This window comes from Sminthopsis crassicaudata, chromosome 1 (assembly GCF_048593235.1).
Source record: "Sminthopsis crassicaudata isolate SCR6 chromosome 1, ASM4859323v1, whole genome shotgun sequence".
In the NCBI taxonomy this organism is placed as follows: Eukaryota; Metazoa; Chordata; class Mammalia; order Dasyuromorphia; family Dasyuridae; genus Sminthopsis; species Sminthopsis crassicaudata.
The window spans coordinates 329,101,270-329,119,190 of NC_133617.1; the positions used below are offsets into that span (position 1 = coordinate 329,101,270).

At 33.0% G+C, this 17,921-nt stretch overlaps 1 protein-coding gene across 3 annotated transcripts in view; it reads right to left on the reverse strand.

The window, feature by feature from the left end:
• The window catches only part of LOC141549512 (triple functional domain protein-like), a 226,307-nt gene that overhangs the window by 47,764 nt on the left and 160,622 nt on the right, over positions 1–17,921 (reverse strand). For all 3 annotated transcript variants that reach the window (XM_074279116.1, XM_074279117.1, XM_074279118.1), the window contains one exon: positions 66–140. In XM_074279116.1, coding sequence (XP_074135217.1) covers positions 66–140 — 75 coding nt within the window. The remainder of the gene's footprint in view (positions 1–65; positions 141–17,921) is intronic.

The window sequence follows — 17,921 nt, forward strand, 5'->3', positions numbered from 1 at the left end:
TAGTTGATATATATCAAAGGCATTCATAAAGAATAACAAGGCAATTTTTAAAAGTTCAACTTTACCTGAAAGATATGCAACTTTTTCCTTTAAAATTGGCAGTACATCCATAGCCTTCATTTCATCATTTTTGCGAAATCCTGGAATATATAAGGAAAAAATAAAATCACTATATTATTAAATGAAATTAAACATCTAAGACAATTCTAATAAAAAGAAAGGAAGGAAGCAAGTATGTATTAAATGTTTACTATGTATCAGGCACTTTATTAAGTCCTTTATAAATATTATTTCATGTGATCCTCACAATAATACTGGGAAATTGGTATTATTGTTTTCATTTTACAGCTAAGGAAACTGAGGCAGAGAGTAAGTGGTTTGCTCAGGGTCACAGTGCTAATAAGTGTTAGAGCCTGTATTTGAACTCAGATCTTCTTGACTCCAGGTGAAGTTCTAGCTACTGTACCACCTAGATATACACAAGTTATTCAAATTCCTAGAAATAGCATAATTAATATAATAATACATTAATTGAAGTCCATATTTTATATTTCAATATAAGATTAAATTTATTTATAAAAATGTATAGTTATGTTTAAAGAGTTAGGTTAACAGAACTAGTTCTTAATTTTCTTTTTTTTAAGAGTGGAAGAAAGTCACACATGCTATGTTCAATTCTTTTTTCTGTTCCCCCCCCCCCATAGTTTTTTCATTTTGTTCTGATTTTTCTCTTCCAACATAGGCATCAATGTGTATTTTAAAAAATAATAATTTTTTTAAAAAAGGAAAAAAAAAAGTATGGGCATTATGGTATAATGCACTCCAACTATTTATCTGGGAAACTGGTTAAGCTTGATCTTTGTCAACAAATAAAAATGAAATAATTTTGAAAAAAAAAAAAAAAGAGTGAAAGAAAATATTAGTCATTTTCCCAATAAACAAACTGATCCCAAGAAGCAAAAAAAAAAAAAAAAAAACAGAGAGAGAGAGAGAGAGAGAGAGAGAGAGAGAGAGAGAGAGAGAGAGAGAGAGAGAAGAAGAAGAAGAAGAAGAAGAAGAAGAAGAAGAAGAAGAAGAAGAAGAAGAAGAAGAAGAAGAAGAAGAAGAAGAAGAAGAAGAAGAAGAAGAAGAAGAAGAAGAAGAAGAAGAAGAAGAAGAGGAAAAGAGAAGGCAAAAAAACCAAGATAATTAAAACAGGTCAAGAACCAATCCAGGCGTCATATCAAGAACCAATCCAGGTGTCATATATTTTCATTCTTTCCTCACCTGACAAGTGAAGTAGGAGGCAGGGAAATGATTCAATAACTGCATGACTTAAGCCAAGAGGTTGACAGTTCCTAGGGGCCTGGCAGTGTACACTTTTTATCTTCTTTATCACTGAGCTCATTTGTAATCTTTACCTCTCATATCTGAGACAAGGAAACGGACCCAGTGTCAGGAAGACCTGAGTTAAAATCTTACCTCAGACTCTAGTTGTGTGACTATGGGCAAGTCAATTAAATTTAAATTGCCTCATTTCCTCATCTGTAAAATGCAGATAATAGCATTTAAGCAAGGTTGCTGAGCAGATTAAATGAGATAACATTTCTAGAGTACTTGGCACACAATAAATTGACTAAGATTATTATTATCATTAAACTCTATCTGGTTTAGTTTCCTTATCTATAAGATTGGAATAATAACACCTATCTCCCAGGATATTTGTGCAGACAAAATAAGATAATATTTGTAAAGTATTTTGAAAGTTTAAAATGCTATGCAAATGCTAGTCTTTACTATTCTAGCTATGATGTATGTCCCCCTAAAAAGTATCTCATGTTCCCTGAGATCAAAGACTAATTTTTTGAGGGTTAAATATATATATATATTTATCTTTGTATTCCCAGAACCTAGAATTTTTGTCCATGGTGGCCATTAATAAAAGTTTTTGGACGTGTGTTTAATCAGCTGCTAAGCACTAAGAAGATAGATAAAATGATGTTAAAAAGTTTTAGATTATAAAGTTTATGATAGGTGAGAAAGACCTACATTCAGTCACAACCCACTCATTTTATACCCTAAGAAACTAAAGTTTTGAGAGATGAAATTCTTTGTCTGGCATCAAATGGTTCAATGGCTCCAGACTCTCCTGATTCCTAACCAGTGTTATTACCCCTAAATTAGTGATGTCACTAATCTCCAACCCTGATGGTAGTACTTGGCTGCTTTACTGAACTTTCTGAATTTTTTTCCCCCCAGCATAGGAAATATAAAATATCACATCTAAAAAAACTTGAAGCAGGTTTTGTATTCTGAGTTTATCCACAAGTACAATATTTGCTCCCTTCCTCAGAGACTATTTCTCCAATAAGCAATAACTGATGCTTTGTGTGAATTTATTTATCTCCCTTAAGAGTCAAATTCTATAGTTTTCAATTCCTGTCTATTCTCGTAACACCTGTGTGATCTTTGGTAAGTCAAGTAAGTGTCTCTAGGACTCAGTTTTCTCATCTGTATAATTGAGGATGCTGGACTGGATAACTTCTGTATTTTCTTTCAGTTCAAAATCCATGATCCTATGATCAGATGTGTCCTAAAAGTGGCCAAGTATGAGGAGCAAAAGCATAAGAAATGGTTTTAGACTCAACATGAGAAGTTCTCACTTGAACATGTGATTCTGAGATGTCCCAAAGTCCGAACTGTTAAGGGGAAAAGAATCAGATAGTCTTTTCCTTTTTACTACACTGACTTCATTTAAACAAAAAATAGACAAAATTTAAACAAAAAATAAAAAATAAACAAAATACCCCCAACTACTTAATTGGCATTTATTTTGACATAGCTTGAACACAACAAAGACTTCTGAAATTCCATCAGGTTTTTAAAATAGAATTCTCCATGTAAAATGCTAAACAAAGGAGAATTCTAACAAAGAACCATGAATCAGCTCAGTTTATTTCATAAATGTTTCTGGTGATATAAGAGCTGGGAGGGTGTCCAAGGAATAATTCAGAGAATGAGAAAATCACAAATCCTACTGCTCAGTCTGCCTTTAAAAGAGAGCAAAAAAAGCCTTTTGGTGCATATGTATTCCTGCTACTCATTTTTATGAAATAGTAACACGCTAAATTGAGAGAATTAATTTGGCTGACCTATGCCTATAAATTAAAGTTTGCTAAAAAGTTTTATCACTTAATCACACTCCACTCTGATTCTGCTACTCGTTCCCTCTAATATCATCACCATGCTGCTAACTGAAAGTTTGAATAATCTCATTTTCCTTTTTCCTAATTGGAGGCCTAATAGGCAAGAGTATTAAACTCCTCCCAATGCTTTCTTATACAGAAGGCAATTGACTGGACATTGAAGGTCATTTCATTTGCTCTCTTTCCTGGCTTCAACTCCACAGAACAAGATGCCCCCTCTTTCCCTGTGCCAGGTACCCCAGCTCCTTCCCAACCCATCTGTTTCCCCCCAGTTAAATTGTAAATTCCTTGAGAACAGGAAAGAGCCTGGCACATAGTAGGCATTTAATAAATATTTATTAGATATCAGATAATTAACAATCTTGAAGAAACAAGGTTGTAATGTCTATGCCCAATGTGCTTGTCAACCAAGTAGTGTTTTTAATCATCACTAACATCTGCCTATATTTTAATTGAAACAGGCCCGATTCAATTAATTCTGTAACTTTCAATAAAGAGCAAGAAGGATTCAGCTTGCTGCCCCCAGACATATGTATGTAAATGGTGCGTGACCATAAAGGAATTTTTAAAAATGGCTTCTGTGCAATTCTAGGGATTTTAGATCACTCCAAACATCCACATCATCTGTTTTTAGCCTTTAAGACCTCAAGAAAGTTCATTAGCTTTCTCTCCAAGCAATGAAATACTTTATCCATTATTTCTGAGCTTATGAAAGTAAAGGGGAAACTAAGCAGTAATGAATTATGTCACCTGAATTGTGAAACTGCTCTCACATCTTAAAACTGAATAGATAGGAAAAGTCCATATTAAAACAAAAGTTTAAAGGATTTCTTTCAGTTACAGACCCCGACCAGGGCACACCAGCCTTCTTACTTTTCCAAGTTCCAATGGCAGGTTTAACTAAATAAAACTTGTTTGTACTACTAGAAGGCTTAAATAATAATGAATGGAGATAGAAAGGGGGAAAGGATGAAGAAAGTAAAAAAAGAGAGAAAGAAAAAAGGGAAAAGTAAAAGAGAAAAAAAAGATAAAAGATATGTGTAAGAAAAACAATAACAAAACTGTTCAGGGGCCACATATTTCAATGGGTTACCTACATTTTATGAGATGCTAATTATCAAGTTCTATTGAGTCCATTTCTACTCTCTACCTTCACTCTTTCTCCATTTCTGCTCCCTTCATTATCTCTTCTCTCTACTCCATTCTTTGCACAGATGGCAAAATCCCATCACCTTCCCTTTCAGTGGCTTCCTATTACATGTAGGATAAAATACAAATATCTTAGCCTGGCTTTTAAGCCACCCCTCCCCCAAATTAGCTTTTAAATTAAATTCTAAAACTACTTCAACTGTTTTCTTGTCAAGTACTCTACCTATTCAAAATGGAACTTAAAACTTGTCTGCCTACCCTCTCTCATACCTGCAACACTAACCTCATACCTTCCAACTAACACAAACCTGTTGAAATCTGGTTGAAGGCTTTACTTGATGCTTTTACTCTTATTTTAAAGATTGGTGCTTCCATAACTGACATAAATAAAGTTAAGAGGGATGTTACAGCTGATTCTGCATTTCCAGATCTTGAGGAGAACTAGACTGATATTTAAGAAACACACATTTGAGAGCTCTTCAAGTTACTCCCTTGAGAGACTTGATCTGAAGGTTCACAGACACCTACTGATCCATGAATTACACAGAATGAGAATGTTTCCTATATTCTTAAGTCAATGAAGAGTAACAGTGAACAACCCATGACTTTAGGATAGAGTAATACTTACCTTTTTTTATGATAGGACTATCATAAGGATATTATATTGCTAAATAAATAATATTTACCAGTATTTCTCTGGTAGCTGAGTGGCATGAGTAGAATGCCAAGTCTGGAGTCAGAAAGACTGCTTCCTAAGTTCCAATGCGACCTCTGATGCTAGCTCTGTAACTCTGGGCAAATCACTTAATCCTACTTGCCTCAGTTTCCTCATTTGTAAAATGGAGAAGAAAATGGCAAACCACTCAGGTGTTTTTGTCAAGAAAATTGCCAAAACTTGTCCAAAAATGTCAGACATGACCAAAAAAAGACTAAACAACAAAAGAATTTCCCTATCATAATTTTTTTAAACATATAAAATGAAATAGGCCCAGGCATACAGCAGGTGATTAAACTTCTTAAATTTAATTTAAGAAACATGAAGTAGGGTCTCCTTAAGGAATAATAGCAACAAATATTTAGTTTCCAAAGTAACTGACAAAGTCATCAAATCCAAGGTTTCTTAAACTTTTTCCACTAGAGACTCCATTTTACTTAACAAATTTTTACAAACCCCAGTTATACAAGTATATAAATAGGCATACAAATCAAATATTTACTGACTATAAATCATAATTCATGACCCCCCCCATTCAGTAACAAGATGCAATATGAGGTAAAAAAAAAAAAAAAACAGTTTAAAAAGCTGGAATCTAGTACAGAGATATCATATATAAGCTGGAACTAAATTAAAATGTAACTAGGTAATATTTAACAAAATAAATAAAAGTACAATAAAATAGATATTTCCTTTTAAAAACTAAGTCAACATGCCTGCTGCAGTGATCTTTATGTATAGATGACTAGGACATATTTTATCTTATTTTATTTAACAGTACTTTATTTAACAGTAGTCCATTTAGCCCCTCATTTTGTTCACAATTATTTTTTCAAGTTGAAACAGACACTGAATATCAGTGGTGGGATTCAAATCCAGGTTTTTTCCCAAATTTCCACTCTTCACTGTACCATATTGCATAGAGTGGCTCATGTGGAAATCTTTAAAAAACAGAAGATTGAATCAAAGGGATACCTAAAAGAAGCAGTGAGGAATAATTTAAGTGGGAAGTAAAGGAGCTGATATTTTTTAAAGGAAGAAGGTGCCTCTAATAATAGAAGCATATAGTTGGAAAAGCACTTAGAAATTAACTAGCTCAGGCAACTAGGTGTTGCAGTGGACAGAGCACCAACCCTGAAGTCAGAATGGCCTAAAACACTGAACACTTCCTAGCTATGTGACTTTCCCTGGGCAAGTCACTTAATCCCAATTGCCTCAGCCAAAAAAAAATAAAATAAAATAAAAAAGTTAATAATAATAATAATAAAATTAACTAGCTCAACTCTTTCATTAATGAGAAAATGAAACTCAGTGGAATGATGAAGCACCTTGGACTAGATCAAGCAGAGGGTTGCAGCAGATATGGCACTAGAAACCAAGTCCCCAAATTCCCTAGTCAGCTTGGCCACTATAGTCATAAAGTCAAAACAAGCATTTATTAAACATCAACCATGTGCCAAGCATTATGTTCAGCACTGGGGATACAGAAAAAGGCAAAATATAATCCCCACTCTCAAGGACTTCACAGCTAAAAGGGGAAATAAGAAGCAAAGATATGCCTATATGATGGAGAGGATGATAGAAGGATTTTAGGGAAAAGATAATGAATTTAGTTTTGGACATATTCAGTTTAAGATGTATTCGAGACAACCAATTGGAGAAGTCCTGCCAACAGGCAGTTGGAGATGCAAGCCTAGAGGTCAAAAAGGGTCAAGAGGGTTGCACAAATAGATCTGAGAACCATTAAAATTAAAGGAGAATTGCTTATATCTAAACTCTATAGTCCTACCAAAGGAGTAGGTGATTTCTGCTCATCAAATATTAAATTACCAAAAAAAAAAAAAAAAAAAAAAAAAAAAAAAAAAAAAAATTCTTAAAATCTTGAATTTTCATTGCAAATAATTAACTTCATAAAAGCACAAGATTTTAGAGTACTTAAATGATCATCTACATCCACCCCCCCCTTCCCATTTTACAGATGAAGATAATGAATTCTGAAGAATACACACTGAAAGGCAATCAGAAAACAGTGAATTCAATTCCATTGAAAAATCATAATGACCGAGATTTCAAGAAAGGACAGATTCAGGAATGATAATAGAAACAGTCCATAATATTTAGCAAAAAACAAACTGTACAAACTGGGGGTGGGAGAGAAAATTCAGGCTAAGAAGCCAGATTTAAATCAGTTTATGTGAATGAATACTGGAGATATAGATGGTCATAGAAATTACAGAGTGGAAAGGACATTAGAAATCATCTAATTCTGTTATTTTTCAAATTAGGAAACTGAGACCCAAAGTAGTGAAACAACTTGTCCTCAATCATTCAATTTTGGGAAAGTAGCTATTTGCTAATATTAAGTATATTTTCTACAGAAAAAAACAGTACTAATAGCAAGGTCAACAATTGAGAACTGTGGTGTTTTTTACAGCCTAGTTTTGTCAAAGAAAAATTTTAAAAGCATTTTGCAACTTGTACACTTAAAATAGTTCTCCCATCCAGTAGAAAAGAAACAGCTTCCTACCTAATCTGCAGATGTTGACATCATAGCTAAAGACTCATATCTAGGATGATGTAGCATCCAGAAATGGATCTTAATTTCCTAGCCATGAAATCAAAATCTCTAAATAGTGCTTTTACAAGAAACATGAAATCCTATTATAGCAACTTTCAAAAACTTAATAAAACTATTTTGTTATGCTCAAGATAAGCCATATCTAACATTGTTTGAATGGTTAGAAAACACTTTCCAGATCATTTTCCTAGATTAAAATTGGGCATGAAATAGCTAATTTTTTTTTTTGTTCACCAGTCACGTTAGAGACTGATAGTAGTTATTTTTTATTTTAACATGTAAAATTCTAATGTTTCAAGTATGTTGTTAATTGAAAGTAATAATTTTGTTGTAATCTTTGGAACAATCTTAACTTGATATTAATATTCAAATTTTGACAACTTTCAAAATCACAGTATAGTGTTTTCAATAATTCATACTTCACGCATCTTTTAGCAGCCTTACTGCTGCTCTCATGCTGCTCTAGACACTGAATTTAGCATTGTTCTAAAATCAACCTGTGTATAAACTAATCACCAGCTTGAGGGCTTTTTCCTTTTAGCTCCTAATAAGCTTTGTCACCATGTTTCTTACCATAATTCACTTACTTTTTTAAGCCCAAAGTACAGATTTTTGATGTAACATATTGCTAGGTGAAAGCAACATTGACTAATTGTAACTAAAAACTACAAGATAATGTCTCATCAACCTATAGTTGCTCCCAAATAGTTCAGACAAAAAGCACAATATTTAATCTTCTTCAGTTCTGGGACAGTTAGGAAAACAAACATTACAATAAGCAGTTCATTTTAGTTACAAGTCATCTACCTGAAAAAAAAAATTCTACAAATGAACTATTTCTGTGGTATGGCTAAGTTTGGGGGTTTTTTTCTTTTGGTTTCTTAAAAATAACTTCTTCTTTGTGAAAACATATTCTATAAATCAGTTATCTTTCTATAATAAATAAAGCAGGGGTTCTCAAACTACAGCCCGCTGGGTTATGGCAAATGGGCTGAGGGGCGGAGACAGAGTGTGTTTTTGTTTTTACTACAGTACGGCCCTCCAACAGTCTGAGGGACAGAGAACTGGCCCCCAATTTAAAAAGTTTGAGGACCACTGAAATAAAGTTTTACTGAATGAATAACTTGAAACTTGAATTACATAGGATGCTACTACTTAGATCAATAACGTATTAACTTTTTAAGAGACTTTGAAATGAGTTGTATTTAATGCATTCTAGAGAATTTGGAATAATTACAAAAACATTTTTTACTCCATTATTAATCATATAATGTTCATTTTTATTTAGTCATTCTATTTGTACTGGATTTTTAAAAGAAGTACAATTATAAAAAATATTTTACATGTTATATATTGCCTTTTAAAAGAAAAGATTTCACAGAAATATTTTAGCAGTGGCCAAAAGCTTCTGTGCAGCAAGCACAGTATCACTGCAAAATGTTTTATTCTGGCTAATTAAAATTAAGTTAGATAAGTTTATCTTACTGTAACTTTTCACTAAAACAGAGAAGTTTTTATTATTACCAATAATATTCTCCTGAACTTCTCTTTGGAATATCTGGCAAGCACTTGTTATAAATTTTGCATAGTTGTCAAATCAAATGACTCACATGTTGATTTAGGGTCAGAAAAACCACAATTATTTCCTGCCCACTGGATCTGCCAATGAAAATGAACTTTTTCTGCATGTCTGCCCTGCTTCCTTTATGTGGAATTGCCCTTATAAGACAATGTTGAATATAAACTGTATTGCTAATTCTTTTTCAAAGGTCTCATTTGCCTGTGATTCCCTAAATCATAATGTTCACTTAAGGAGAAAATCATCAGTGAGGTATTAAAAAAAAAAAAAAAAATCAAATCCCACCTTCAAAAAAGCAATGAGGGTTTTTTTTTTTTTTTTGGTTGTTGTTGTTGTTTTTTTAAATCAATAATGAAAACATAAGTTAAAGGTGGCATACTTATAAATTTTAGAGGACATAGGTAATAACTGTCTAGTCCTGAGAATTATAGAATTTTAATAATGAGCAAATGTATTTAAAGAAAACATATACATACTATGCATAGAGATTCCTGAATATACATAAGAATTTCTTAAATATCTGCATAGCTTGGCAATTCCTGTGCCAGTAGTCCTTATTGCACATTAATGGAGGTGATGTCATCCTTGCAAACCAGGATGAGCTGCAGTTTCTACTACCAACATTTTCACTGCAGTGCCTGCAGTATGATTCACAGGATGTGAAGCGTGCACAGGGTGGCAGGCAGGATGTGTGAGCTAACAAAGCTTGTAGTTGTGGAAGCAGCTATTTTAATGTATGTGCATGCACATTAAAACCAAATCAAAACAAAGAGCATTTTAATTAACTAGGTTGAATTTTTAGATCAGAGTTTGAAAGGAAAGATAAGAACAGGTTGCATAGAATCACAGAATCTCAAAATTTCAGGATTAGGGGGAAAAAAATCAATCAAATACATATAACTTTCATTTTTTACAGATGAAAATGTGAAGGCCCAGAAAAGCATGAAATGACTTTAATAAAGTCATGTTTCTGGCTAATGACATAGGAAACTGCATCCTCTATTAACAAAACTCAGATTCAGTCTTGGATATTAGTCTGACTTGGCTCACTATTGTTTCACTTAAACTAAAGTTTTCAAGTGCAAATATTTGCTGATGTTAAAACCAGGCATTATAAAATGACAAGAAAGTGAATAGAATATACAAATCCAGATCTCATAATCCCAGAACTCTGCAAACCATCCCAAAAAGTGGATTTAATTATGAAGCATCTATCTATCTATCTATCTATCTATCTAACAATCTAATCTACCTATCCATACACACAGACACACATGCATATATACCCATTCTCACTGGAGTTACAGAGTTTTTATTTATCTTTTAATAAATTTTAGAAGTTATTATTTCTGATCACAACCTATAAGATATCAGAACTCTAAGGAAAATAAAGTCTGAATGTACTATTTCTATAAAAGGACATTGTTACAGGGGCATAAGAGTCAACTGCACACAATTTACATTTTTTATTAAGACTTTTTATTTTCAAAACATATGCATGGATAGTTTTCAACATTCACCCTTGCAAAACCTTATGTTCCAAATTTTTTCCCTCCTTTCCTCCCATCCCCTCCCCTAGATGGCAAGTAATGCAACATGAACTGCCCACAATTTTTCATTGCTTTTTATTTTATTCCATAACTAGCACTGGTTTAGGGTAAAAAGAAAAAGAACAAACTAAGAAAATAGAAAAAAAAATAGCATCTTTAAAAACTAGGGATATTTTAGCATATGATACATCCTCTGCACAATTTCTTAACTTTCATATTAAGCTTGGTATTTTGAGTAAGTATTAAGAACAGAAATAGCTTAAAGGACAAGGAAGGGGAAATGAAGTAAGCTAGACACTAAAAATCATTTGGACCTTAGTCATGTCTATCAACTAAAGGTAGTTTACTTATCTGAAAAATGAGAGATGAATGAGACCATTATAGTCCATTTCAGCTCTAACATTACTATCCTACATTTTAAACATGTATTTCAATTGACTTCAATTAATACTTCTCAAAAAAGTGAGAATTTTTCTTTAGTAATAATGTTAGCAGAAGTGATGATAGAATTTTTGCCACTTTGCATATACTATTTCATTTGATCCTAATAATAATCCTGTAAGTTAAATAGTATAATCATCTCCAATTTGCAGATGAAGTTCTTATATCTAAACATTTACTAAATACCTACTATGTGCCATGCATGTATATGTTAAGTGCTAAGATGTAAATAGAAGCAAAAGACAATCTCTGCCCTCAAAGAGCTTGCAATCATAACAAAAAAGAGATACCTGAATGACCACACAAACATCCATCAGTATTGATTTGGATATTATAAATAAATTTTAGTTTAAATATTGAATCTGTGAATGAGGATCAACTGTATTTCTACCTATTAGTAGATCAATGCCTAATTCTAGATAATCTATTTCTAGATAGATAAATATTCTCACAACATATATATATATATATATATATATATATATATATATATATTTATAATACAGCATGGCTAGGTCCATTAATCAGGGAACAGAAGTAGTTTTTGAAAAGAAGATAATAGAGTAAGTCTTTATAATTAAAAGAAATATAGATTATGAGGCCCCAGTATATACTTCTTTATATTTAAAGGTTTTCTTTTCTTTTTAATCCAAGATATATATATCATAAATCAACTATAGTTACCACTTTTATCCAAGATAATAATATAGTGTGATAGACTAAGCAGGATAGGGTTCCCTAATATAAGTAAATATATAGAGATACATACACACACACACACACACACACACACACACACACACACACACACACACACACACATATATATATATATATATATACACACACACACATATATATACAATTATACATATACATACAAACACATGTCTACAGAAAACATTTCTATTTTTCCATTGAAATATTAATTTTCAATATATTAGACTATCTTTTCTATTCTATTTCTAAACTTAGAAGACATGAATGTATATTTGTCTATACTGCTTTTCATGGCATTTTAATGTGTGACAGGCCTTCAGAAAGTTACTTGACACAAATAATAATATTTCAGGTAGAAGCAAGTACATCATTGTTTATTCAGCAACTCTTGCCCTTAAGTCTTGTGGATATGAGAAAGGATAATATAAGGTCTTTTAAGTTAGGTTGCAATGGCTAATTTTTCTTTGCTTTCAATGTATAAGAGAAAAAAAAGCACTAATTACCATCTTTGGACAAATATGCCAGTTTAAAAATACAGTCAAGCTCCAATTATCTGAATAAAGATCATATACATGGTGCCTCATCAGGCAGCAGGTGGCACAGTAGATAGAGCCCTAGGCTACGATCAGGAAGATACTAATGGTGTGACTCTAGACAAGTCACTTAAAAAAAAAAAAAATCTCTACTTGTCTCCATTTCTGCAAAACAGAGTTATCATGAAGATCAAATGAGATAATATTTATAAAAAGCTCAGCACAGTTCCTGGCACATGATATAAGTACTCATTCCTTTCTCCTCACACTCAATGCAGCTTCTTTTGCTATCCCACACAGTTATGTCCCCACTCCTAAAAGTTAGATATAAGACCCCTAACTAATGGATACCTATAAAACACAGGGAGGATTTACCAATATAGCTGCAGTTGCTATTCATTTGCTCAATGTCTTTTAATCAACCTATTAGAAAATATTTATTAATTGAATAAAAGCTCCCAATCATTGGGGATAGGAGGGAGACACATAAATGTAAGTTGATTTGCCTTACTAAATGAATAACTAATATGAATCACTAGTAACTAACTAAATTCAAAATGCAATATGTTAAAAATAATTAGCGATTCCTTCTAATACAATGTGATTTTATAAACTGCAAAGATTCTCCTAATCTACTACAAATTTTAAAAGTCTACAATCGCTGCCTTATTTATGCTTAATATAGCCTGTCCTATAAGATATTAACCATTGATGAAAAGAAAAGTATTTTAAAAATTCTTTGAATTTGGGCAGTTAGGTGGCACCATGGATACAGTAATAACCCTGGAATTGGGTAACCTTAGTAAAAATCTACCCTCTGAGGCTAGTTGCACAACCCTAGGCAAATCATTTAACCCCAATTGCTTACAAACTAAAATTCAGTGAATTAAAAATTATTTCCACAAGCATGACTTTAACTCACAAAATTGAACAGAAAATTTGTTTTTGATAATTTCAATTGAGCAGACTTTCCTACAGTTCCATCCCTTGATCAAGGTGCAGATATTCAAAAAAAAAAAAAAAAATATATATATATATATATATATATATCAGTATTCACATAACAAAGTATTTAGAGTAGGGATGTAAACATTTACCTATAGTATTCTCTGTCAGAGTATAAAGATTTTTTTAAACAAAACTAATATGTTCCTAACTTTTAGTAACTTTCACTCTAGAATGGAAAACACTCCACATATAAAAAACACTAAATAAAAATTAAACTAAATACTGAATAAGAAATAAGCAAAAACTTACTATGTATTTAAACACAAAATATCTACTTTTTGAACATTTTTTGTCTCCATTTTGAATATGAGGTTTTTTTATTCTATTACAAATAGTGAAACTAGAGAGGAGAATTGGATAAAAGGAGAGTAAAAGGTCTAATGCAGGAAGAAAAAAAAGCTTTGGCGTTAATCTTTATTTTCCCTTCTCTTTTACAACAAATCTATTCTCCTATTCTAAACACACTTCACTAGCCAAGAGAAAAAGAATCTAATTTCAAAGTAACCTTTACATGGACCACAAAAGACCCAGAGGAAAACAGGACGAACCCAGAGAACTTTCATTGGTGTGGAGCATAAATGAATTTTCTCAGGGATGACTCTGGGATGAACTTTAATGAACTTAGGAGATCTGGTACTCCACTACAGTATCTTAAACTCTTGATTCTTTCCCAGGCTTTTAGCTTAGTAAATAAAAGCAAACAGGGATTTTAATGACAGCCGTTCAGAGGAATGTGCCACATGCCTGCAAAGGCATACATACACCACCACTAAAAGTCCTATCCCTGACACATTTGGTTTTTTTCAGCTCTGATGCTTCAACAGGCTTTTTTCTAACATTTGTCAGGATAACTCTCATCTGCTCAAATAGTTCTGAAATAACAAAGACATGGCAACACCCATCACAAAAAGCTCATACAAAATAAGCTCTAAATTTAAGCCCTAGATTCCACAGTTCCCACCACTTCAGTGGAAGTAACTTCAATCTGGGGCTACCACATTGTGTCTTCCACTATTAGCCATTAGGATTATAGACAACAACCATAGAGGTAGAGCACCATGAGAATTGTTTGTTTGTTTGTTTGTTTTTAAAGTAGGCATGGCCCTTAAAGGCTTCAAAGGAACAAACCACAGTTTTATTATAATTACTACTGAATCAGGACTTGGATTTCCTTTGCTTTCTTAAGAGAGTTTGGGTTAGTTTGTTTTTTTCAAGGCCTCAGATATAATATTTACCTAGTATGTGTAAGGTCTATGACAAAAAAGGAACAAATTAAGAATCCTTAAGCCATATAAATTGTGGGATACCCATTCCCTTATAACCCTAACAGGTGATTTCCTGAAACTTCAAACTTATTCTAGTACCAGAGCCAGAATTCATCTGGGAAATAATAACCACACAGTTACACACAAAAGCATACTATTTACTAACTTTCACTGCCAACATATCAGTTTCTCTGAAAGATTTTCTATTCAAGATTATACCATCTCAGATATGAATCTCTTTTGGATAACACTTTCCACCTTATTAGTAGTTACTTTATCATACAACATTCACAATTTGAGTGGTAAGCCAGATGATCACTGCCTGAAGTGTTGTACACCCCCCGACCCAAGATAATAAGTTCTTACCATTTACCACAGGACTTTGTTTTCATAATGAATGCATCCAACCAAGATCTATACTTCTTTGAAAAAAATTAATTTCTCCCCCCCAATATTTCATTACAAAACCCCTACTACCACCCCCAAGATGCCTGGAAAATACCTCCAGGATCTAAAGGACAATGAATCAGTCTTAAAGCCAGGAATTTCTGAGACTCAAATAAGATAAATGCTGTAAAACACTTAATAAATCTTAAAATGCTATATAAAAAGTCATTATTCTTAGGTTTATTATTATTGTTATTAGCTTCCAGTCATCAGGCTCAAGTCTGATGATGACTTCTACTTCAGCCTTCTACTTCACTCCTGCTGAGTTCAAACTGTTTATAAAGCAATGTAGGGATGTGGTGGTAAATAGTTAATAACCTGATTGAGGTGGATCCAGGGGACACATACATGTGTGGGTACACACATGCACATGCGCGCACACACACAGAGAGGCACTTTTAAGTTTAATCTGTTTTATTAATACTTTCTTAAGTCTAGACAATTGACAAAACAATGAATCAAGCCTCTATTTGTAGCAATTTCTGAGGTTTACTCTGAAAATTTAACAACCTGAACTGGTTAGAGTTGGCTCTGGCACAACCTACTCATTACTCACCTTGGAATACCACCAAACCTGCTCAGACATGATATGAACTCTATTACTGGATTCCTTGAAGAGTTTCTGGCAAGTAGGAAAGATAAGCTGGGCTTTCAACAAAAGACTTCCAGTATACTTGTCTCTCCTGCAAGCTATAAAGTTGGAGTCATCAGGACTATGTATGTGTTTCTGTTTTAGAACTCTGCCCCAAATTTGAGAGAAGCCCATTCAAGGATTTTTTTGGTCTTAGCTTTGGAAACTCTTGAGTATCTATCACTGTATATATCCCTATCTTGGTCCCCTTTAATATTTAGCAAAAGTGCAAGGGGCAGTATCAAAAGAATCAAATACAATTCTCAACAACAATTCCCAGAACCTCCATGCTTAGAAGTAATCTATTACCTCATGAGCACCCACACAGCCCTCATTCACCCCATGGATGGGAAAGTCTTTTAAAAGGGGCATATTGTTGACTCTCAATGCTGCTCTTACAAGCTGTAGTGTAATTAAAAGCAACCAAAGACATGACCTGCAAAGGCTGAGAGCTGTCCACAGCTGAAGCTTGTGCAAAAGATGAAAAAAAAGATTTAGTACTAAACTTTCAGATTCAGAAGAATACTGTCCTGGTCACTGAACCAAACAAGTTAAATTGGGAAATATTCATTTTTGTGAACTCAAGCTCACTGGATACCTGATATTGTTACATGACTTTAACTCATATTTGCCTGTTTTTTTGGTTTTTTCTTTAGTTGCAATGCTGCCCACCTTAAAAACTCAGTTCCCCATATAGAATCTTCTACTTATCTGGTTTCCCCTTACTTTTAACTTGTGGAGTAACTGGTTCTTCTGCTTTTATGACACTCTGCTTGCTACTAGTTCAATCTTAACAGGAACATCATCCCTGCAGAAGGCTCTATTCAAACAAGTCTGCTGTCAGCATCTTGGCATGTTTTAAGTTGGAATAATGCACAGCATAAGTCCTTTTCAGCAACACTTTGGTTTCCCCTTGTATCCTTTTTCCAGAATTTTCATATGGACTTAACCTGAATTCCCTTTGATATGCCCCAGCTATGACAAACTGCTCACTCCCTTTGCATTAAGCCTCAAGATAGTTCATGAAGCTGAAATCTTTTGAAATGTTGCTTTCTCCTGAAGGGTCAGATACTCTTCACTTGTAGTGGTTACTTGGTGCTACAGTTATAACCTTTATCTATGCAACAGATTTTTTAATCTCTGTAAAATAAATGATGCAAAAAAATGAGATTTAAGTCAAACATTTGCAAAGATTTTCATATGTCCTTTCTGTCTCTTCTCTAATCATAAGGCTTCAAAAATCATCAACAAATATTTTAAATACTGCCTAGATGCAGAAGTACATTCTGCATTGAACAAACATAAATAAAGCTTGAGGTTAGTCTCACATATCCATGCTACATTCACTATACTTTTAGAATTTCTTTTATTCAGAAATAACTGAAATAAAAATATTTTTATAAGATTTCTTAGGGGAAAAAAAAAAGTAATGAGCCCTCTTTTCTTCACCTGTCTACAACCCATTTAGGCAAGTTCAAGGATCAAGGAAAAACCTGACATGAGCTACCCAACTAATCATCCCACACCCAATTAAGGAACATCAACAACAACAAAATCTAAGCTACTTAAAATTAAGGGAAGAAAAAAAACTGGGTTTAAAAATAGTTGCTTGAAAGGCAAGTACTTCTTGAACATCTTGAATAACTTTAAATAACTATTTTGCCTTACACAATAAGTTTTATTTACTAAAGACAGATACCTAAAAGACAGTCTTATACCCAGACTTGCATAAATGAGTATACACTTAAATTGACTTCCCAAGTTATTACACTTAAAAGAGGATTCCAATATTTGATTATGTCACCAGAAGTGAATAGAAAATAAAGGCAATCACCATTTGTTGTACTGTACAACAACTGAATTTTGTTTTCTGGGCTTTTTATCTTGACAAAATAGAAATCTAAATTTTCATAAACCTTTTAGTTTTGAAAGACCACAATTAAGTATATTACAGATGGCCCTTCTTTAGGTTTTTCTCTCAAATAATTCCATAATAATTGTAATTAGTTACACTCACTTATGTATATACCAAAATGAAATTGCAGCATTTATTTAAATATTTATACAGCAGAATCTGCATCTTGGCTGTTTTGAGATACAGTTTGGTATTCTTCCATATG